The sequence below is a fragment of the Hypanus sabinus genome, chromosome 10, assembly GCF_030144855.1.
Source record: "Hypanus sabinus isolate sHypSab1 chromosome 10, sHypSab1.hap1, whole genome shotgun sequence".
Classification (NCBI taxonomy): Eukaryota; Metazoa; Chordata; class Chondrichthyes; order Myliobatiformes; family Dasyatidae; genus Hypanus; species Hypanus sabinus.
This window is the reverse complement of record NC_082715.1, coordinates 152010267-152034636: the sequence shown is the minus strand read 5'-3', so window position 1 is coordinate 152034636 and position 24370 is coordinate 152010267. Positions and strand designations below refer to the sequence as shown.

Below are 24370 nucleotides of genomic sequence, written 5' to 3'. Positions count from 1 at the left end.
TGTTGAGGGGAATAGTACTCTGTACTATCTGTCTGTTCTTTTTTTCTCTTGTGACAGTCCCCCAGTTACCTACCTCCTGCAGGTTTGGTGTGACTACCACTGTGTGTGTGTGTGTGTGTGTGTGTGTGTGTGTGTGTGTACAGCACTACATGGTACAGGCCCTTTGATCCATGATGTGCCAGCCTTTTAACCTACTCAAAGATCAATCCTACACATTCCTCCATTTTTATATCATTAATCTGCCTATCTAAGAGTTTCTTAATTTATGTCCCTTATTTTTCCCGTGTAAAAAAAAATTATCTCTGACCTCCGACATCCTCTTCCCCCCCCCCCCCCCCCAACATACTTCCACCAATCACCCTGAAACTATGTTCCCTCATATTAGCCTGGGAAGAATTTTCTGGCTATCTACTCAATGCATGCCACTTATCATCTTGTACACCTCTATCAAGTTATCTAAGAAAAAGCCCAAGCTCACGGAATCTATTCTCATAATACTCATAATTCTCATAATAATTCTCTAATCCGGGCAGTATTCTGGTAAATCTCCTCTGCACACTCTCTAAAATTTCCACATCCTTCCAATAATGGGCGACTAGAACTGAACACAATATTTGATGTGAATATTTTATTTTATGAGAAATAGAAGTGCCATCTGTCTCCAGTCATGTTCAACATACGTAGATTGCTCAGCCTGGCAGTAGGACTGCTGTATTTTCTGAGAGATGAACAGCTCCCAAAATGTGCTTTTTTTTCCTGTTGCTATCAGCACATCTAATGTTTTAGGCATATTTATGTTATCTGGTTCATACTTCTGTACTGAGTGAGTACTTTGCTTAGAACTCAAACGTGGATGTAACTTCCTGCTTTTGAGATCCATAGCATACTATGTCAAAATGGGATCCAAGTCACTACATTATTGAAATTTCTGCATATGGTTCTGGATATCCCATGATGGTGTGGAGAAAGTTTTAATCTGCCTTTAGCAGTGCTGCCTAGATTAATAGAATCAATCAGTGCTCAGTGGCTCAGCTAGCAGAACTGCTGCTTCATAGTTCCAATGGTCTGGTTCAGTTCTGACCTCTGATGGGAGTGTGTGTTCTCTCTGTGATAGTGTGACTATGACTTCCCTATAGACAAATCATAAAATAAATCAAACTCAGCATGGTTTCCATAAAGGGTTTCAGCCTGACAAATCCGTTAGAATCTTCGAGGAAGTAACCAATAGGGTGGGCAGAGGAGAGGCAGTGGGTATCATTTGCTTGGATCTTCAAAAGGCATTTGATAAGGTGCCACACATGAGGCTGCTTAACAAAATAAAATCTTATGGCGTTACAGGAAAGATACTGGCATGAATAGAAGATTGGATGACAGGCAGGAGGCAGCAAGTGGGATAATGGGGACCTTTTCTGGTTGGTTGTCAGTGATTAGGGGTTCAGTATTGGGACTGCTGCTTTTCACATTGTTTGTCAGTAATTTAGATAATGGAATTGATGGCTTTGTGGCAAAGTTTGTGGATGATACAAAGATAGGTGAAAGGCCAGGTGGTGCTGTGGAAGCAATGAGATTGCAGCAAGACAGACAAATTGGAAGAAGTTGAGGGCAAAAAAGTGACTGATGGAATACAGTGTTGGGAAATGTATGATCATGCATTTCAATAAAAGGAAAAATAATGCAGACTATTATCTAAATGGAAAGAAAGTTCAAACATCAGAGGTTCAGAGGGACTTGGGAATCATCGTGCAAGACTCTCATAAAGCTAATTTACAGGTTGAGTCTGTGGTAAAGAGGTCAAATGCAATGTTGACATTTATTTCAAGGGGAATAGAACATAAAAAGCAAGGAGATAATACTGAGGCACACTTACAGTATTGCCAACAGTTTGGGGCCACATATTTCAGAAAATAAGTGTTGTCATTGGAGAGAGTCCAGAGAGGTTAATATATAAGGAGCATTTGAGAGCTTTATGCGTGTACTCACTGGAATTTAGAAGAATGCAGGGGTTGGGAATCTCAATGAAACCTACCGAATGTTAAAAGGACGAGATAGGGTGTATGTTGAGAGGGTGTTTCCTATGGTGGGGTATCCAGAACTAGAAGGCACAGCCTCAAAATCAAGGAGTGACCCTTTAGGACAGAGATAAGGAGGAATTTTTTAACCAGAGAGTAGTGAATTTGTGGAAAGCTCTGCCACAGATTGTCGTGGACGCCATGTCTGTGGGTATATTCAAAGCCGAAGTTGATAGTTTCCTGATTGGTCAGGGCATCAAACGATATGGTGAGAAGGCAAGTGTATGGGGTTGAGTGGGATCCGGGATCAACCATGATGGAATGACAGAAGACTCGATGGGCTGCACGACCTAATTCTGCTCCTATGTCTTATAGTGCAGGTGGCTTCTTGACATCCCCAATGAGCTAGTTGATCATTGAATTGGCTACTATAAATAGCTGTGGTGTGTAGCTGGGTGATATCATTAACAGGAATGGGAGAAGGGTAGGTTATAACAGAAGTTAGTGAGGGGACGGGATTGCTGTGAACTGGAATATATTCAATGAAGTAAATGGTCTCCTATAGGGAAATATGCAATAAACTTTCCACTGTTTTCCTTTCCAGAACCTGGCAGAAACAGACTGCTGTGCTGCAGAACTGGCTTCAGGTGAATGCAGCAGAAGGGGGAGAAGAAGTGCTGCAGATGAGCCGTGAATTAAAGCAGGTATAAATCATTGTAGTCTAACAGCGGTTCCATTCACAGGTACATTGAACAGACTGCATTTACCATTTTACATCATGTAGGGATAAATCTGGATTCCTCTCAATAAGAGGTGGACAGCTGGTGAAGGCAGAGCACTATTTTCTCTGCATTGATTCCAGGTTCCCCATTCAGCTGTTGTCACTTGATAGCAGAAAGTGTACTTCTGTTGAAAAATACATTGTGGTTCAGTGATCAGCTAGCTGTGGTCCTGAGAAAGGATGCAGAAATAGGGCAGAATTCCTGTTCCAAGACCTCATTTTCCTGCAAAGTTGATGTTTAGGTCTAGAAGGAAAATGTACTTGAAGACAGAATTGGTGTTCTCATTCCAGCTGTGGAGGTGTAGCTCATTCTGCGAAAGATGATAACAGTTATATAGGGGGAATAAATTATGTTTTCTGTATATCTTTGTTCCTAGAGTATGTTACATATCCTTTGTAGAGGCTGGGTAGTTTTTATTTTGCAGTAGGATCTGATTGTGGTTGTTTATCCTTTGCACTGATGTATTCAGGTTTAATTTATTGTCTTTTGATGGGATTATCTTTCTCTATTGGATGCTTACAGTAGGGATGGAGCTGCACTGATGTGAATAGCAGGAATACTGGACTATGATATGTGGTTTGCTGGCTCTGCTCCCAGTCCACAGTAGCAAGGCTGCTTGTTGTGGAGTGTTGAGAAAATGTGGGGTTTTATTGAAATGTACCATTACCAGCAACAGATTCTGGTAATTTTAATCTCCCATAGTAGGGATATGACACTGCTAAATTTATTTAGTTTATTTATCAGGGTTAGTTACTGATGCAAAGGAACCTGCGAAGAAGATCAGTGCTGGAAAGGTCAGATGGGCCTTTCAGATGCCATCAGAAAATATTCACGCTTCGCTCAAAATTTCTGGTAAGACAGTAGAACCATAGAACATTACAGCACAGAAATAGGCCTTTTGACCCTTCTTGGCTGTGCCAAACCATTTTTCTTCCTAGTCCCACTGACTGCACCTGGCCCATATCCCTCCATACACCTCTCATCCATGTACCTGTCCAAGTTTTTCTTAAGTGTTAAAAGTGAGCCCGCATTTACAACTTCATCTGGCAGCTCATTCCACATTCAATAGACAATAGACAATAGGTGCAGAAGTAGACCATTCGGCCCTTGGAGCCTGCACTGCCATTCTGAGATCATACTATCAATACCCAGTTCCTGCCTTGTGCCCTATCCCTTGATTCCCCTATCCATAAGATACCTATCTAGCTCCTTCTTGAAAGCATCCGGAGAGTTGGCCTCCACTACCTTCCGAGGCAGTGCATTCCAGACCTCCACAACTCTTTGGGAGAAGTTGTTTTTCCTTAATTCTGTCCTAAATGACCTACCCCTTATTCTCAAACCATGCCCTCTGGTACTGGACTCTCCCAGCATCTGGAACATATTTCCTGCCTCTATTTTGTCCAATTCCTTAATAATCTTATAAATTGCAATCAGATCCCCTCTCAATCTCCTTAATTCCAGCGTGTACAAGCCCAGTCTCTCTAACCTCTCTGCGTAAGACTGTCCGGACATCCCAGGAATTAACCTTGTGAATCTACGCTGCACTTCCCCTACAGCCAGGATGTCCTTCCTTAACCTTGGAGACCAAAACTATACACAATACTCCAGGTGTGGTCTCACCAGGGCCCTGTACAAATGCAAAAGGATTTCCTTGCTCTTCTACTCAATTCCCTTTGTAATAAAGGCCAACATTCCATTAGCCTTCTTCAGTGCCTGCTGCACTTGCTCATTCACCTTCAGTGACTGATGAACAAGGACTCTTAGATCTCTTTGTATTTCTCCCTTACCTAACTCTACACTGTTCAGATAATAATCTGCCTTCCTGTTCTTACTCCCAAAGTGGATAACCTCACACTTATTCACATTAAACGTCATCTGCCAAGTATCTGCCTGCTCACCCAGCTTATCCAGGTCACCCTGAATTCTCCGAACATCCTCATCACATGTCACACTGCCACCCAGCTTAGTATCATCAGCAAATTTGCTGATGTTATTCTCAATGCCTTCATCTAAATTGTTGATGTAAATCGTAAACAGCTGTGGTCCCAATACCGAGCCTTGTGGCACCCCACTAGTCACCACCTGCCATTCCGAGAAACACCCATTCACCACTACCCTTTGCTTTCTATCTGCCAACCAGTTTTCTATCCATGTCACTATCTTCCCCCCAATCCCATGAGCTCTGATTTTACCCACCAATCTCCTATGTGAGACCTTATCAAATGCCTTCTGAAAATCAAGGTACACTACATCCACTGGATCCCCCTCGTCTAACTTCCTGGTTACATCCTCGAAAAACTCCAATAGATCAGTCAAGTATGATTTGCCCTTGGTAAATCCATGCTGTCTCAGCCCAATCCTATCACTGCTATCTAGATATGCCACTATTTCATCTTTAATAATGGACTCTAGCATCTTCCCCACCACCGATGTCAGGCTGACAGGTCGATAGTTCTCTGTTTTCTCCCTCCCTCCTTTCTTAAAAAGTGGGATAACATTAGCCATTCTCCAATCCTCAGGAACTGATCCTGAATCTAAGGAACTCCCACCACTCTCTGTGTGAAGAAGCCCCCACTAATGTTCCCTTTAAACTTTGCCCCCCTTCACCCTTAACCCATGTCCTCTGGTTTTTTTTTCCCCAGGCCTCACTGGAAAAACCCTGCTTGCATTCACTCTATCTATACCCATCATAATTTTATATACCTCAGTTTCTCAAATCCCGGCAACATCCTTGTAAACCTTCTCTGCACTCTTTCAACCTTATTAATATCCTTCCTGTAATTCGGTGACCAAAACTGCGCACAATACTCCAAATTCGGCCACACCAATGTCTTATACAACCTCACCGTAACATTCCAACGTTTATACTCAGTACTTTGAATTATAAAGGCCAATGTACCAAAAGCTCTCTGTACTACCCTATCTATCTGTGACACCACTTTTAGGGAATTATGTATCTGTAATCCCAGATCTCTCTGTTCTACTGCACTTCTCAAATGTCCTACCATTTACCTTGTATGTTCTATCTTGGTTTGTCCTTCCAAAGTGCAATACCTCACACTTGTCTGTATTAAATTTCATCTGCCATTTTTCAACCCATTTTTTCAGCTGGTCCAGAGCCTCTGCAAGCTTTGAAATCCTTCCTCACTGTCCACTACATCTCCAATCTTTTGTATCATCAGCAAATTTGCTGATCCAATTTACCACATTATCATCCAGATCATTGATATAGATGACAAGTAACTCTGGACCCAGCACTGATCCCTGTAGCACACCACTAGTCACAGGCCTCCACTACCACTCTCTGGCTTCTCCCATTGAGCCAATTTACTACCTCACCATGTATTCCTAGCGACTGAATCTTCCTAACTAACCTGTCGCGCGGGACTTTGTCAGAGGCCTTACTTAAGTCCATGTAGACAATATCCACTGCCTTCCCTTCATCCACTTTCCTGGTAACCTCCTCAAAAAACTCTTAATAGATTTGTTAAACATCACCTACCACGCAGCCTACCACCTACCACCCTGTTGACTCTCCCTAATAAGTCCCTGTCTATCTAAATACTTGTAGATCCTATCTCTTAGTACTCCTTCAAATAATTTACCAACTACCGACATCAAATTTACGGCCTATAATTTCCTGGATTACTTTTAGAGCCTTTTTTAAACAACAGAACAACATGAGCTATCCTCCAATCCTCCGGCACCTCGACTGTAGATACCAACATTTTAAATATTTCTGCCAGGGCCCCTGCAGTTTCAACACTAGTCTCCTTCAAGGTCCGAGGGAATGCCCTCTCAGGTCCTGGGGATTTATCTTCTCTGATTTGCCTCAAGATAACAAGCACCTACTCCTCTTCAATCTGTATAGGTTCCATGACCTCACTACTTGTTTGCCTTATTTCCATTGGCTCCATGCCAGTTTCCTTATACAGACGCAAAAAAAAACATTTAAGATCCCCCCCCATGTCTTTTGGTTCCATACATTTTGTATGGAAGACCACTTTGATCTTCAAGAGGACCAATTTTATCCCTTACCACCCTTTTGCTCTTAGTATACCTGTAGAAGCTCTTTGGATTATCCTTCACTTTGACTGCCAAAGTTATCTCATGTCTTCTTTCTTTCTTAAGTACTTTTTTGCACTTTTTATCCACTGTCCCTAGAGAACCAAGGTTCCTTATTCTTATTCACTTTGCCTTTAATCCTGACAGGAACATACAAACTCTGCACTCTCAGAATTTCTCCTTTGAAGGCCTCCCACTTACCAACAACATCCTTGCCAGAGAACAAACTGTCCCAATCCACACTTTTTAGATCCTTTCTCATTTCTTCAAATTTGGCCCTTTTCCAGTTTAGAACCTCAACCCGAACACCAGATCTAATTTTATCCATGATCAAGTTGAAACTAATGGTGTTATGATCACTGGAACCAAAGTGTTCCCCTACACACACTTCGTCACCTGTCCTAACTCATTTCCTAATAGGAGATCTAATATCGCATTCTCTCTAGTCGGTACCTCTATATATTGATTTAGAAAACTTTCCTGAACACATTTTACAAACTCTAACCCGTCTAGACCTTTAACAGTATGGGAGTACCAATCAGTATGTGGAAAATTAAAATCCCCTATTATCACAACTTTATGTTTCCTGCAGTTGTCTGCTATCACTCTGCAGATTTGCTCCTCCAATTCTCGCTGACTACTGGGCGGTCTATAATACAACCCCATTAATGTGGTCATAACTTTCCTGTTTCTCAGCTCCACCCATATGGCCTTGATAGACAAGCCCTCTAATCTGTCCTGCCTGAGCACTGCTGTAGCACTTTCCCTGACTAGCAGTGCCACTGCCCACCCCCCCCACCCTTCATCTCTCTCTCTCTATCACGTCTGAACATCAGAACCCTGGAACATTAAGCTACCAGTTCTGCCCCTCCTGTAACCAAGTTTCACTAATGGCTACAATGAAATAATTCCATGTGTTAATCCATGCCCTCAGCTCCTCAGCCTTCCCCACAATATTCCTCACTTTGAAATAGACACAGCTCAGAGGATTATTACCACCACACACAACCCTTCTATTTGTGACTTTGCATGAAATTATAGCAACATTTATTTTCACCCCCGCTCCACTATCCACTCTGTCACTCTGGTTCCCATCCCCCTGCAAATCTAGTTTAAACCCCCCCCCCCCCCAATAGCACTAACAAACCTCCCTGCAAGGATATTGTAGTTCAGGTATAACCTGTCTCTCTTGTAAAATCCCACTTGCCCCAAAAGAGGTCCCAATGATCCTGAAATCTGAAACCCTGTCCCATACACCAGTTCCTCAGCCACGTGTTCATCCTCCAGAGCATCCTACACTTAACCCGCACTGGCACATGGCACAGGTAGCAATCTTGAGATTACCACCCTCGAGGTCCTGCTTTTTAACTTCCTACCAAGCTCTCTATACTCACTCTTCAGGACCTCCTCACTCTTTCTTCCTACATCATTGGTACCGATGGCATAAGGCATTGGTCAGATGGCATTTGGGAATACTGAGCAGCTTTGAGCCCCTTATCTAAGAAAGGATGTGCTGGCACTGGAGAGGGCCCAGGAGTTTCACGAGAATGTTCCAGAGAATGAAAGAGTTAATGTATAAGGAGCGTTTGATGGCTATGGGCCTTTACTGGCTGGAGTTTAGAAGAATGAGAGGAGACTTCATTGAAACCTATCGACTATTGAAAGATCTAGATCTGAATATGAAGAGGCTTTTTTACAGTGGGAGAATCCAGGGCCAGAGGGAGGTGGAATTCATTGTCACAGGCAAATGTAAATGCCAAGTCATTGGGTACGTTTAAATCAGAAGTTGAAGGGATTTTGATTAGTCGGGGTGTCAATGGTAACAGGGAGAAAGCAGGAGAATGAGATTCAGAGGGATAATAAATATGCCAAGATAGAACAGTGGAGCAGATGGATAGGCCAGATGGCCTGAGTCTTATGATCAAACATCTGAAACAGGGTTCCAATGAGAAAGCCATTGCATTTCATATTTCTAAGTTGTGTACTGGGCTAGCCTATCTCAGAAGCTTTAGTCTATTTGAAAGTTCATTTGGAAATAACGTATATTGTAGTTGCTGTGAATTTAATAAATATTGCCAACTAAGGGTTTTGCAGATCTGTCTTATTGTGGAGTAATTCTGTTACCCAGCTAAAAATCTCCCTTTATTGCTGATATCCTGCTTTGTGGAGGATCTGAGTAAAAAGATGGTACTTTAGCATGCATGTCATCAGTCATCAAATAAACTGGAACCTGCCTTTCCACATCTTTGTTTCTTGAAGAGTTGTTGAGTGTTCAGGAATTTCTTTTTATGTTACTTCTATTTTAATGCAAGGAGTATTATGAACAAAGTGGATGAGCTTAGAGCAGGGGTGGGCAAACTTTTTGACTTGTAGGCCACAAAGGGTTCTAAAATTTGACAGGGGGGCCGGACCAGGAGCAGATGGACGGAGTGTTTTGGTAATACACCTCATAAGAGAAAATAAAATATCATGGGATATGTAGAAAACATGTGCTTTAATTTCAATTGAAAATGAACAAATGCATTACAACAAAATATCTGTCTTTGAAGTCCCATGGTATTTAGCTATTTATTGAAATGACTTTTAAAACACTGAAAATTAAATGAATAAAATACAGCTATTTTTTAATAGTAACAGTTATTATTTTAAAGCACTGAAAATTCTGTTATCCTTCAAGATATTATCATCATCACTCTCCTCCTGTCTTTATTTCAAAAACGGTAGGAGATGCAGGTCTACTTGTCCTGCTCCTTCTTATTCAATTGTCCCCTGTGCCAAAACTCAACAACGACCAGCACATGACAGCGCGCCAGCATGCGGAGTGCGTTATTTGATCTGGAGCGCATTTTTTATTTTGAGAACGTACGTGCACCTGCGCACTACTCATGTCCATCACTTAACAGAAATGACATGTAACATGTAAGGCTTATTGAAAAAAATATTTTCAAATGCATTTTTTACATTACACAACGAAGAAACTTATTTTTAATTTCAGTGGGAACAGTGTTGTTGGTCTCCCTTTTTAGCCAGCGCATCAAAGTCTGGATTTAGTTTTGTTGTGGCGATTCTCAGGATGGATCTGAGGTGTTGGTCAGTTAACTTGGATCTGTGGCTGGCTTTGTTGATGTTCATGACGCTGAACGCCTGTTCACACAAATAGGTCGAGCCGAACAAAGAGTAAAGCGCAAATGTGGAGTAATACGCTGCACCTCAACAAAGGTCAATGTATATAGAGTGCGTCATCTATTGGGAAAACACCAGAATTGCGGGGAAAAAAAGTTAACAAGGTTTATTAATATAATTTCATCAAGTTCTGTGGGCCGTAGTTTGCCCATGCCTGGCTTAGAGCGTGGATCAGTACTTGGAGCTATGATGTTGTGGTCACTACAGACACTTGGATGCTCAGGGGCAGGAATTGTTACTTCGAGTGTTTTTTATAGACCACCCAATAGTAACAGGGACATCAAAGAGCAGACAGGGAGACAGATTATGGAAAGGTGTAATAACAACAGGATTGTTGTGAGAGATTTTAATTTCCCTAATATTGATTGGCATCTCCCTGGAGCAAGGGGTTTAGATGGGGTGGAGTTTGTTAGGTGTGTTCAGTAAGGTTTCTTGACACAATATGTAGGTAAGCTGTACTTGATCTGGTATTGGGAAATGAGCCTGGTCATGTGTCAGGTCTCAGTGGGAGAGTATTTTGGAGATAGCAATCACAATTCTATAGTATAGCATTGGAGAGGGATAGGAACAGACAAATTAGGGGACTATATAATTGGAGTATGAGGCTATCAGGTAGGAACTTGGAAACATATGTTTTCAAGGAGACGTACGGAAGAAATGTGGCAAATGTTCAGGTGTTATTTGCATGGGGTTCTGCATAGATACATTGCAATGAGACGGGAAGGATGGTAGGGTACAGGAACTGTGGTGTACAAAGGCTGTACAAATCTAGTCAGGAAGAAGAGATTATTAAAGGTTCAAAAATCTAGATAATATTAGACATCTAGAAGGCTAGTAAGGAGCTTAAGAATGAAATTGGGAGAGCCAAAAGGGGCCATGAGAAGGCCTTGGCGAACAGGATTAAGGAAAACCCTAGGCCCAGTATATGAAGAGCAAGAGGATAAGATGTGAGACAATAGGACCAATCAAGTGTGACAGTGGAAAGATGTGTATGGAATCAGAGGAGATAGCAGAGGGCCTTAATGAATACTCTGCTTCCGTATTCACTACGGAAAAGGATCTTGGCGATTGTAGAGATGACTGACAGCAGACTGAAAAGCTTGAGCATGTAGATATTAAGAAAGAGGATGTACTGCAACTTTTGGAAAGCATCAAGTTGAGTAAGTCACTGGGACCGGATGGGATGTACCTCAAGCTACTGTGGGAATCAAGGGAGGAGATTGCAGAGCCTCTGGCGATGATCTTTGCATCGTCAATGAGGACGGGAGAGGTTCCGGAGGATTGGAGGGCTGTGGATGTTGTTTGCTTATTCAAGAAGGGGAGTAGGGAATTATAGACCAGTGAGTCTTACTTCAGTGCTTGGTAACTTGATGGAGAAGATCCTGAGAGGCAGGATTTATGAACATCTAGAGAGGCATAATAGATTAGCAATAGTCAGCATGGCTTTGTCAAAGACAGGTTGTGCCTTACAAGCCTGATTGAATTTCTTGAGGATGAACATATCGATGACAGTAGAGCAATCGATATAGTGTATATGGATTTCTGCAAGGTATTTGATAAGGAACCCTATGCAAGGTTATTGAGAGGTAAGGAGGCATGGGATCCAAGGGGACATTGCTTTGTGGATCCAGAACTGGCTTGCCCACAGAAGGCAGAGTGGTTGTAGATGGGTCATATTCTGCATGAAGGTCGGTGACCAGCCTCAGGGTTCCGTTCTGGGACCCCTACTCCTTGTGGTCTTTATAAATGACCTGGATAGATTGGGTAGTAAATCTGCTGATGACACAAAGGTTGGAGGCAGAGTGCATACTGTGAAGGGCTGTCAGAGATTACAGGAGGTCATTGCTGGGATGCAAAACTGGGCTGAGAATTGGCAGATAGAGTTTCACCCAGATAGTGAGAGGTGGTTCATTTTGGTAGGTGAAATATTATGGCAAGACTCTTGGCAATGTGGAGGATCAGAGGGATCTTGGGGTCTGAGTTCATAGGACGCTCAAAGCAGCTGCGCAGGTTGACTGTGTGGTTAAGAAGAGGCATAAGGTGCATTGGCCTTCATCAATTGTGGGATTGAGTTTAAGAGCCGAGAGGTAATGTTGCAGCTATATAGGACCCTGGTCAGACCCCACTTGGAGTACTGTGCTCAGTTCTGCTCACTTCACTACAGGAAGGATTTGGAAACCATATAAAGGGTGCAGAGGAGATTTACAAGGATGCTGCCTGGATTGGGGAGCATGCCTTATGAGAACAGGTGACTTGATGGAGGTGTACAAGACAATGAGAGGCATTGATCATGTGGATAGTCGGAGGGTTTTTCCCCAGGACTGAAATAGCTAGCATGAGAGGGCACAGTTTTAAGGTCCTTGGAAGAAGGTACAAAGGTGATGTCAAGGGTAAGTATTTTACTCAGTGGTGAGTGCATGGAGTGGGCTGCCGTAGCGGCGGAGGTGGAAACAATAGGGTCTTTTAAGAGACTCCTGGATGGATACATGGAGCTTAGAAAAATTGAGGGCTAAGGGTAAAGCCTAGGTAGTTCTAAGGACATGTTCAGCACAGATTTGTGGGCTAAAGGGCCTGTATTGTGTTGTAGGTTTTCTATGTTAACATCAAAATTGCATGTGCAGGGTATTGGATATTCACTACATTGTGAAGAAATCCAAGGCAAAAACCTGCTTTTTCATACGTCCTGCTGCCTGACCAACTTTGAGTTATCCCCAGCTATTGGTTTCCTGATTTGAGTACTGCTGAACAACACTGATATAATGTTCCAACACTCTACAGCATTCACTTAATTTATTCTCAACACCGTATGAGCATGTATGCAGTGTCTATTCTAACAAACTTTACATGTAAATATGGGGGTTAACTTTGGTTCCTGGTGATAAGACTCTGACTTACTCTTTTGTGTTCACTTTAAGCTGGAGACAGACATTGAAAGACTTTCAATGAAGCTGAAGGAAGATGCGCCACACATACAGCGGCACGTTGCCAGAGTGCAAGAAATCCGGCAGATGTTCAGAGCGTGATGGTGTCAATCAGCAATCTGCCATCTTTATTGTTACAGGGAAACTCATTTTTTTTAATTGGAAGTATTTGCTGGTACGCTGAATCCACCCTGTGTATCTCTTGCTTTTTCAGCCGTGGGACACAATTGTGGGAGCAACAAATAGTGCATGCTTTGAAATGTTTCTAAGAAACGTCATTATGTTACGAAATGACCCTGTGGTAGATATTAATATTCAGAGCTTTGTGGGGCTATAATAATGTCCAAGGGAAGATGATACAGTAGTTGGATTTTTTCAAAGCCTGGAGGTATATTACAATATACTTTATTTTTACATTAAGAAAACCACATATATAGTGCTTACTTTTACTACAACCATAAGAAAATTTTTGCTGTGGCCTATTTCAGCATTTCACTGATAATAAGCTCTCACATCAGTAAGATATGGAAGCAGAAGTAGGCCATTCATGATAGTGAAGCAGAGTACAGCACATTTGATTCCAATGTCTTCAAATATTTTTCCTTGCAGTGCAGCAGCTGAATGGACCAGTGTTAATTCTCAATCTATACAAGGGTTCTAAAGGTTGGTAAAATTTTGAAAAATAAGCAGATAATGGAGAATCACCTATTCCATTGTGCATGTAAGGCTTCATACTAAGGAAAATTTACAGCAATTCTCAAAGAAATAAATTAAGAATTCTTGTGAAATACTGGTTTATTTGATTCCTTGGTCATTATTCATTACTCCATATGAAAATAATCCTGCAGTGAATAGCTGTGGGGTTGAACCAGACTATAAAAACAGTTAACAAAAAGTACAATTAAAACCACCTGTTCCCTCTGATATTGTACCACTGTGTGGGAAGCTCCAAAAGGATATTTGTTATGGACACTCATTTAGTGCTTAAGCCAAGAACAGAATAGAAATCTTCAGAATATGCAAGGAATGACATCAAGTACCAGCAACATAGTGTCACCAGTAATGAAGGGACAACTCAAGTGCCCTCTTTGGTGGTAGTTTGATATAAACAGGTGCTGACCAAGGACCAAAGGAAAAAAATCAGCAACCTTATTTTTCCCCACCTTTTGAAATTTTATTTAAGGAGCAACAACATCATTTACATTTAAAGTAACAGTAAGGATATCTGGCCCTTGGATATTTTAATTGTACGTTCCAACATGCCATTTGTCACCTTCAATCATGTACTCATTTCTTAGATGCTTCCATCCAGGTATGGGAAGCTAGTTGCAGGTTAAACGGCAAGAGCCAGATTGTAAACCAGTGAAAATATAGATTCATCTTTGGTATTTGGCAGTTTAATCAGTGGTTGGTTTTACCCATATCTGATTTTGTTTCCCCCCTTTTGACATCTGGATTAACACAAGTTTTAACATTTCTCCCCCTCAGCTCTGCAAAAAAAAACACAGCAGTAAGTTTTGGTATAGCCATTATTTTAATTTGTCTGAAATGTAATTTGCTGAGATTTAATTTTTAAGGATATAAAATTACTGCATGAACTTAGGATGACCCACTTGCATGGAGCTATTCAGCAAACATTCTGCATCACCATCTCCTGCAGTGTTTCATGGGATATCTTGCTACTTCCCTTAAGACTTAGGCTCTAAAAATTCAGTTCATCTTTCAAAGTTCTTTTATTCCTGGTGACCTGCCAGGGTCCTCCTATTCACAGAAAGAACGGCACTGCACATGCTCAAAACCCCATCCCTCCCATCAGCTTCCTATTGAAAGGAGTAACTGGGTAGGGTTAGTTCCGTGTGTCAGGAGACAGCAGAGCGCTTGTTATGGTGCAGCTGCTCCCTAAGATGGAAGCTGAGGGAGATGCTTCTGCAGTGATGAAGGAGGAACAGCCTGAATTTAACCAAATTTCAGTACAGCCATTCCTCCTGCTTCCTGGTCTGCACTCACTTCTTGTTACTCCAATCCAATTTGAGATTTTTTTTTAATGATGTTGCTACTAGATAGACCCGAGAGCCTCTCCAAATCTAATCTTCTGTCCAGGTTTAAGGTTAAAGATGAAATCTTTTGGTGCCTCAAAGATGAGTACAATGGTGGAGCCCAAGTTGAACTCGCCCAGATGCTCTCCTTTTCTCATGGTAACCCCTTCTTTGTTGTTGTTTGTAACAAAACTGAAGTCATTGTAGGAGCCCTTCATGTAGCGAGGGCTGTTGGTGTGCAGATCCTGTGCAAAATAAAGGTGCAGTAAGGGTTATTTTCCAACACTGCTGTCCCATTTCACAATCAATCCTGATATACAGTGACTTCACAATAGACACTCAGTGACTACTTTATTAGAGTCACCTGCTCAGTAATGCAAGTATCTAATCAGCTAATCACATAGCAGCAATTCAATGAATAAACACATGTTGGCACGAGCAAGAGGCTCAGTTGCTATTCAGACAAAACATCAGAATGGGGAGAAAACGTGACCACAGAATTACTGTTGGTGCCAGAGTATCCCAGAAATTGATAGAAACATACAGCATAACACAGGCCCTTTGGCCCACAGAGCTGTGCTGAACATGTTCCTACTTTAGATCTACCTCGGCTTTACCCATTTTTCTAAGCTCCGTGTAGCCATCCAGGAGTCTCGTAAAAGACCCTATCGTTTTCGCCTCCACCACCACTGCCGGCAGCCCATTCCATGCACTCACCTCTCTCTGCGGTAAAAAACTTACCCCTAACATCTCCTCTGTATCTACTTTTCCAAGCACCTTAAAAATATGCCCTCTCATGCTAGCCAATTCAGCCCTGGGGAAAAGCCTCTGACTATCCTCATAATCAATGCCTCTCACCTTGTACACCTCTATCAAGTCACCTCTCATCCTTCGTCGCTCCAAGGAGAAAAGACTTGAGTTCACTCAAACTATACTCATAAGGCATCTCTTGGGGTTTTCATGCATAGTCTCAAATTTATGGAGAATGGTGCAAAAAGAACAACAAAAAATCCAGAGCATCAATTCTGTCAGTGAATATATCTTTGTAATGACAGAGCTCAGAAGAGAATGGCCAAACTAGTTCAAGCTGACAGAAGGTGATTGACAGGAGGGCTGTCAGAGGCTACAGCAGGATATTGATAGGATGCAAAACTGGGCTGAGAGGTGGCAGGTGGAGTTCAACCCAGATAAGTGTGAGGTGGTTCATTTTGGTAGGTCAAATATGATGGCAGAATATAAGTTTTAAGGTCAGGACATGTTCGGCAATTTTGTGGGCCAAAGGGCCTGTATTGTGCGGTAGGTTTTCTATGCTTCTATGTAACTCAAATAACCAAGCATCACTATAGCAGTGCACCAGCTTAACTGAGGTTATTGACCATGCATAAACCTGCACTGATGGGTGATCTGTAAGGTAATGATTTAGTTTCAATTGAGAAATAGGATGCCTGTCCCATAACTAGTTTAATGAGGGAAATTAAATGGAAAGGAATGGAGGGTTATGGGCTGAGTGCAGGTTGATGGGACTAGGTGAGAGTAAGCATTCGGCACAGACTAGAAGTGCCAAGATGGCCTATTTCCGTGCTGTAATTGTTATATGGAATCAACATGAGTAACATAAAAACCACTGGAGGTCAGGCAGCATCTCGGTAGAAAATAACAGTTAATGTTTCCAAATGAGACCCCTTCATCAAGACATGATTATCCCTCAAATATCAAAACTCTTTTCCCCTTAGGATATTTAATCTAAGCATTAAGCAAAAGAGATGCTTAGTGAATTGGAAAGTTTCAATAACTTTCTGCACTTTTGCCTGTGTTCAGCCATTTTTTCCATTTTTGTTCAATATATCCAGGCTAATCAGCAGCAGGTGCTTCATTAAGACAACATAGTAACAGTGAAAGCCTGTGGCCATTTCACTGGATCATAAATATGTGCTTTAAGCTATGCTGCAAAACCCAGTAATTTTATAGAATTGAATTTCCAATCTTTGGGTTGCTAACAGTGTTCCATTGATAGGGAATTATATACCCACATTTTACCATTCTTTCCTCTTATATTTAGCTCAGACATATACCAGGAACTTTAAATGGCCAATTATACCCCCACTGTCTCAAACAGATGCAAGCAAACTAAATGGAAACCAAAATTTCAGACTTTCAGCATCTCATCCCGGGCACAGGCAGCAAGCATAAAGACGCTTCAGAATACTGGGTTTACTTCCCATAACCGTCTACCATACTCACATTGTCGAAGTAAATGCGAATAGATCCAACATTTGTGGCACCGACTGCAGTGAGCGAAAAGAAGCCATGAGTCCAATCTCCAGCCAGAACAACCCGTTCATTGTGACAGAAAAGCTCCTTAATCCAACGAGCTACTCCAGGATTAACCGACATAAGGGAGCCTGAGGAAGACAAGAGCAAATACACAACCTGGTTTTAGTCACTGTTCCTTACAACTGCACAATTACACTTGTCTAAGCACATGTTGTGTTCTTGGAATTGTTGCTGGAAGTTTTTCATTGTGCACAGGTGCAATCAACTTGATTTTGACACGTCACTCTTTTTGACTTCACTACAACAGAATCACAGCCCTTTGCTACTATAAATTTGTAATTCCAGAATCTTCAAAATGAACAAAACCATTTCAACTATCTTGGCCTCTTTAAAATGACTATCAATTAATCTCTCACTATTGTTCCTTCCCTGCAGCCTTTCAATTTTTTTTTTCATTCAATTCCCTTGATATTGAATTTGCTTTCAACTTTGCAGCAATGAATTCTGGATCATTACTCAGAATTCTAAACAAAATTGCACTCCTTCCTCCCCCACTGATTGTCTCCAATTATCTCAAAACCATCTCCTTTGGTGACCAACACCCGACATGTGGAAGGAGATTTTTCCCTTTTAAAATCCCATATCCTATGGATCTTCTTTAAAGCTCCTTTTAACCTTGTGTTCCAAGGAGTACAATCAGTTTTTCCACTCAAACCCAGATTAATAGACCCTGCAATTCTCAAGCAAGAAACCTTGGTAACTTATATTTGTGTTTTGGATTACTGAGCAAGAATGATGTTGAAAATCCAAGTTATTTTCACTCAAGAACGTCTCTTTCAACTTTTACTGTTTCAGATTTAAAGAAAAGAATCAGTGAGCCAGCTGAAACCTAAAGAGCTGACTAGCAACAGCTCCATAAATCTTATTTAGAGATTAAAAGAAAATAACCCAGCCTGCTGTCAGTCTTCAGATATCTACTGCTCTTTTGACCATCAAGGAGATTGTATTAATACTAAAATGTTTTCTGAGGTCATCTTTAGACCCAACTCATTCATATCCTTCCAGACTAAGAGTTAGCCTGTACTATGGAAGTACCAGAGGCCTCATTCTTTTCCATTGCCAGCACAACACTGAATTCGCTAGAACAGCGTCAGACCTACAACACAAATGCTGGCTGCTGGGAAAGTTCCAGAATCTAGCTAATGGCCCAACCCAGCCTCTGCTTCCAGAATGATTCAGAAAGAAACTGCTCAGGAACTACAAAAGGCACTGATCCCAGACCCATCATAAGGTAAGAAGTAGAAAAGCCTGAAGTCCCAGATCATCAGGTTTTTGAATGATCTGTACAACTCGAGCACAAGCACACCAGTGAAACACTACTGACGTCCTCAGTTGGGTCTTGCATTTATATTCTGTGTTGTTTGCACCACTGGGCCTATGATGCAGCAAGAAAACTTTTTCATTGTGGACCTCCTCATACTTGTTCAAAAGACAATAAACTTCACTGAACTTGAAATTGGTCCCTAAATGCCACTAGTCCATGCCAAAGTTGTTCCTTTCAAGTATCCCTTAACTTCACTCAGCTAAAACCTCTTCTCCCTATGTGCTTGATCTGCCATAAATACACCTGGAGTACTGACTCCACCACCTCTACGGGAGTAAGTTCTATAGTCTCATCACCCTCAGAAGAGGCATTTCCCTTCAATTCTGTTGGATATTTGGTCTCTTGTCATAATTTACTAGCCTCTTCTCCATGACATTTATCCATTATGCCTGTACATAAAGTTTCTCTACTCAGGCTATGAGTGATCCTGTAAGTTCTTTCTCACATTTGTGGTAACATCCTTGTAAATCTTCTCTGTATTATCTCTGTACCCTCATAGCCTTTTGATAACATGTTGACCAGAACTGCACAAATTTCTCTTAAGTGTGGTCTAACCACGGTTCATAATAACTTACCCATTCTATATCTCCAGAAAAAAAAACTTGGTGCTTGAGGTGCTTCTGTTTACTAACATGTGGTGCAACCTTTTGTGACTGGTGAATTGATACTTCCATATCCCTGTTTTCCTCCCCCATTTCTGCACAAAGTGTACTCCTTCCATGCATCATGTTGCAATTTATTTGCTAATCAATTGCCCATTCAAGCTTACTAATGTTCTTGGTGTTCTTTCAGTACCAACAAGTTCCCAATTTGTTATTACCTACCAACGTAGGAACACGCTGCAGGGGGTGTGGTAGAGACACATAGGGATATTTGAGAGACTCAGATGAGGCACATGGATGACAGAAAATGAAGGACTACATGAAAGGGAAGGGCAAGATTGATCTTGGAGCAGGTTGAACAGTTGGCACAATATAGTGGGCCAAAGGGCCTGTACTGTTCTATGTCACATGGCAGTTTCAGGTCATTCCTAATGATAACAATTCAATTCCAAAGTAAACCCCAAGTGAACAATAGAGTTCTTACCTGGAAAATGCCGCCTGTGAGAGACTCGCCAATCAGTTGGTGAATGAAAACAGTGATAATCTCCAGGAGCCAAATAAATGACACAGTGATAGAGATCATTGCCTTCCTTTGTAACCAAGTGGTCCTGGAACGTTGTCTCTGTGTTATCTGCAGGATTACATAAATTATACAACAAAGAAAGGATTTAAACAGGATTCTAAGAACCACTGTACCCTGGACTTTAGAATCAGAATCACATTTAATATCACTGACACGTCATGAAATTTGTTTTGCAACAGCTGTGCAGTACATCATTTAAAAACTAATTCAGATATATAAAGTAGTGCAAAATAACTCTAAACATCTAGTGTCAGCCAGCCAGAACTTTGACAGACAATGTTAGCAACTGTGCAGTGAAGTTCTGTTCAACTGAAGAATGGTTTAGATTGCAGTTTGGAGGAACTTGTGTTGTGTGACATCAGGTTCATTGAGTGACAAGACACTTGCTACCAGTAAGGAGGTTAACTATTTATTTACAAGACAAAGTAAACATTTAGTAAACCCTCCAAGTCACACTCAATTACAAATACTTATCTAAAGTGTTCAAACTGTATATATGTTTAGTGTTTGTCTTGACCCGCCCAAAGTGGCGTACACTTTAAGTATCTGTAATTGAGTGTGACTCGGAGGGTTTAAAGTGTCAACCCAGGCCCTTTATTGCAGCACACCCCCACTGCTTTCCATTTCTGTGACACCCTTGACTGCTGGCTTTTGAAGAGCAGGTAAGTTAAGACACTGAAACAACTCAGCTGGGTTTGCATCATACTCATTATCTGTATTCTAGAAGCACACTCATCATAGATTGTGCAATTTACTTCTCTTGATCATCCCCATGCTGCCTCTCAGAAACATAGAACTACACAAACGGGTCAACTTCCAAATATACATAACAAGAACTCAACACCTCTAGCACCCTCAACCACTTCTGTATTATCATTACAGGGTAACATAATTGGAGGAAATGTACATAATTCACAGCTAGCCACACTGAATTGGGGTTTCACTTTAAGAGGCTGATCTGACCTGACTTTTATCGTAGTTTTGCATTTAGGTTTGGAGTTCAATAAAATGTTACAGATTTCATTAAACATAAAACATTACACTTTTGTTTTATTTGTGAAACACTACATGGGTGACCCAGATGTTCTAGGATGATTCCAGAATTATTGAACGCAGTCAACACAGCCAACACCCAAGTTTTGGAAACAAAGTGCCGTCACTTGGTTTAAAGAACTCTTCTTGCAGAAAATGCCTGATCCAGTTCACATAGTCCTCACTAATGACCCATAAAGGACAAAAGGGAGCTTGCTAAAATAGCTGATAGTCTATATTCAGCCAAGTAGATATGCATAATTCCTCTTTTCCCTGCCTCAATAAGCCCAGTCAGCAAGGCCCCTAACATAAGGATGTCTGTGGCTGTGAAACAGACTACGCAGGGCCTGTGGTATTGCCACACTCGCTTTGGTACCAACACTAGGAAGTGCCAACTGCCTTGCCGCTTTGACAGTACCTGAATTGGGACATCAGAGGTCTGTGAACACCATGGGTTCCAGCTGCAAGTGTCATCTACTGTTCATTATGGACACCCTTTCAGGGCGACGTTTCCTGTGTGACATGGGTCTCAAGAGTGTGCTGCCAGCATTGTCTATTTATGAAAAAGCAAGAGCAATAAAACCTCGCTGATGGCAGCAGAATCCAGACCTACAGGACACTGGGTAACATTGTGCTTCAGTGTGCGACGTTACACACGAGACATCACACAGGCCAAAGTGGTTAGACCTCTGCTCGGTGTAGATTTCATAAATGCCCAAAGACTGTCAGTCGATCTTAAGAACTGCCGGCCTATGGATATCAAGGATTTTGACTTGATACCCTGCTCCGCCAGTAAGATCCCCGGAACAACTCTGTCAAATGCATGCACCACTGCATGTGAATTTACTTAACTGCTAGGTGAATCCCCAAACTTCACCAAATCCACATTCTCCACTACAGTCACAAAACATGGGGTCGAGCACCACATTCCTACAACAGGCCTGCTAGTCCATGTCACACATGTAACCTGGACCCAGAAAAGCTGGCAACTGCAAAGGCTGAGTTTGCCAACATGGAAAGACTTAGCATTGTACGCTGGTCAAATAGTCCCTGGGTTTCACCCCTCCACATGGTCGCTTGCCTACGTGCTGATTACCAACACCCCTTAATCATTACCAGGTCCCACATATTCAAGATGTTTCAGCACCAAAAAGTTAATTTTTTCCATGGTCAATTAGCTTAGGGGCTACCATCAGGTGCTTGTGTGCTTGAAGGACATTCTCAAAACAGCTGTGATAACCCTGTTTGGCCTTTTTGAGTTTCTGTGCATGACGTTTCAGCTGAAAAATGTAGCACAGACTTTCCAACAGCTGACAAACTCTATTAAAATAAAGACTTACAATTTCTTTTTGTTTACCTGGATGACATTCTTTTTGCCAGTGCGAACACATATCTCATCTCTGCTCATTTTGAACGTTTAAGCCAACACAGACTGATCACCAACCCTGCTAAATGTCAGTTTGGATTGTCAACCATTGACTTTCTCAGCCATCACATCTCCACAGTAGGTGAGAAACCTCTCCCATCAAAAGCGTCACTATTATGGATTTCCTACTGGCCCCACACTACTAAACTACTACAGGAGTGTTTAGGTATAGTAAATTTCCATCACCGCATCATTCTGCAAGCTGCTGAACTTATGTTCCCCCTATACTGTATAGTGCATTTACAGGCTACAACCCTAATCAAGTGCTTGACTGGACAGTGGACATGACAAGGGCATTTGCTGACACCAAACAAGCTCTTTCTAATGTGGCCCTACTGGCGCACACCCTCCCCAACGCACCCAAAGCCATTACTACTGATGCTTCAGACTATGGTGTGGGTGCTGTGCATGAACAGTTGGTTGAATACATCTGGCAGCCTTCTCCAGTCACCAGCTCTGTCCCCCAAAAGGAAGTACAGCATGTTTGACTGTAAGCATCTATCTGACGGTCCGCCATTTTTGTTTTTGTCTGGATGGCCACCATTTCTCAGTATTTGTTGAACAAACACCTTGTGCCAAAATGGCAGACCCTTGATCTGCAGCAACACTATCTGCCTACATATTGAAATTCACAACTAATATACAACAGATCAAGGGGAAAAATAATGCCGTGGCTAACTGCCTCTTACAGCCAAACATAGAGGCCGTACAGACTGGGGTTAACTATGCCAGTATGCAGCCAACCAAGTTGCTGACTCAGAGGTCCACCTTACCAAAGAGCAATCACAGGTCTGTGGTTGACTGGCATTAAGTTCAGGGAAGGTGGCATTTCTCTCCTGTGCAATGTCTCAACAGCATTCCACCCTCCTCAGTAAATTCAATTCCTTGTCACCTATTCCTACCTCCCATATATCACTCTTGGGATTCTATTGATCTACATTTCGCCTAATTTGTTTTCATCCACCATGATGCACACCAATACCCCTTAGGCCTCTTTAAGACAGCCCATTCTGTTTTGGAACCGGGAGAAAAAGACTTATCATAGTAAGAGGGGTAAACTTTAATGTATTTTGATAGATCATCTTAAACGGGCCCAATAAGATTTGGACTGTTCTGCTGCCATGACAATGGTGCCACAACATGACCAAGAGCATGTCAACGCACCTCTGCACAAACCAGAGGCACTTGTTGTTCCTCCACCTGAACACAGGACCCAAGCTGGGTAACTCACCCGAGCTCCAGGCAAGCTCAAAATGCCAATTTTAGTGAATTCTGGAGGGGAATCTGTGGAGGGTAATGCAATTGGTGGAAATGTACATAGTTAACAACCACTGACATTGAGTTGAAGTTTCACTTCAAGAGGCTGGTCTGACGTGATGATGTTATTATGCAGAGTTCTCAGTCCGCTTTTGTGTGTAGGTTTTGGAGTCCAATAAAATGTGTTATGGGTTTCATTAAACATAAAAGCCTCTATGTTTCATTTGCAAAAATCTATATCATTAATGTACTATGATTTTAGAGCATATAACAGAGAAATCTACAACACATTACAGGCCCTTCAGCCCACAAAGTTTGTACTGACCATGTAACCTACTCCAGAGACTGCCTAGAATTTCCATACCACAAAGCGCTCTACTTTTCTAAGTTCCATGTACCGATCTAAGAGTCTCTTAAAAGACCCTATTATATCCTCCTCCCCCACCTTTGCTGACAGTGCATTCCATGCACCCACCATTCTCTGTGTAACATTAACTCGAACCTACTTCCAAGCACTGAAAACTATGCCCCCTCATGTTAGCCATTTCAGCCCTAGGAAAAAGCCTCTGGCTATCCACACAACCAATGCCTCTCATTATCTTGTACACCTCTATCAGGTCACCTCTCATCTTCTATCGCTCCAAGGAGAAAAGGCTGAGTTCACTCAACCTATTCTCATAAGGCATGCTCTCCAATCCTTTCACTATCCTTGTAAGTACATCTGTACTCTCTCTCTAGTTTCCACATCCTTCCTGTAGCAAGGTGACCAGAACTGAACACAGTACTCCAAGTGGGGTCTGACCAAGGTCTTACATA

General features: G+C 41.9%; 2 protein-coding genes across 7 annotated transcripts in view; one reads left to right on the top strand and one right to left on the bottom strand.

Annotated features, from left to right (window-relative positions):
* sfi1 (SFI1 centrin binding protein) overlaps positions 1-13985 on the top strand; it is a 242981-nt gene extending 228996 nt beyond the window's left edge. Inside the window, exons 32-33 of the mRNA XM_059983256.1 lie at positions 2614-2713; positions 12955-13985. Of these exons, the coding sequence (XP_059839239.1) occupies positions 2614-2713; positions 12955-13062 (208 nt within the window). The 3' untranslated portion in view covers positions 13063-13985. The remainder of the gene's footprint in view (positions 1-2613; positions 2714-12954) is intronic.
* Positions 13986-14121: 136 nt separating this feature from the next.
* The window catches only part of pisd (phosphatidylserine decarboxylase), a 273060-nt gene continuing 262811 nt past the window's right edge, over positions 14122-24370 (bottom strand). For all 6 annotated transcript variants that reach the window (XM_059983260.1, XM_059983261.1, XM_059983263.1 and 3 more), the window contains 3 exons: positions 19741-19887; positions 17238-17398; positions 14122-15241 (listed from right to left, as the gene is read on the bottom strand). In XM_059983260.1, the coding sequence (XP_059839243.1) occupies positions 15017-15241; positions 17238-17398; positions 19741-19887 (533 nt within the window). In that variant the 3' untranslated portion in view covers positions 14122-15016. The remainder of the gene's footprint in view (positions 15242-17237; positions 17399-19740; positions 19888-24370) is intronic.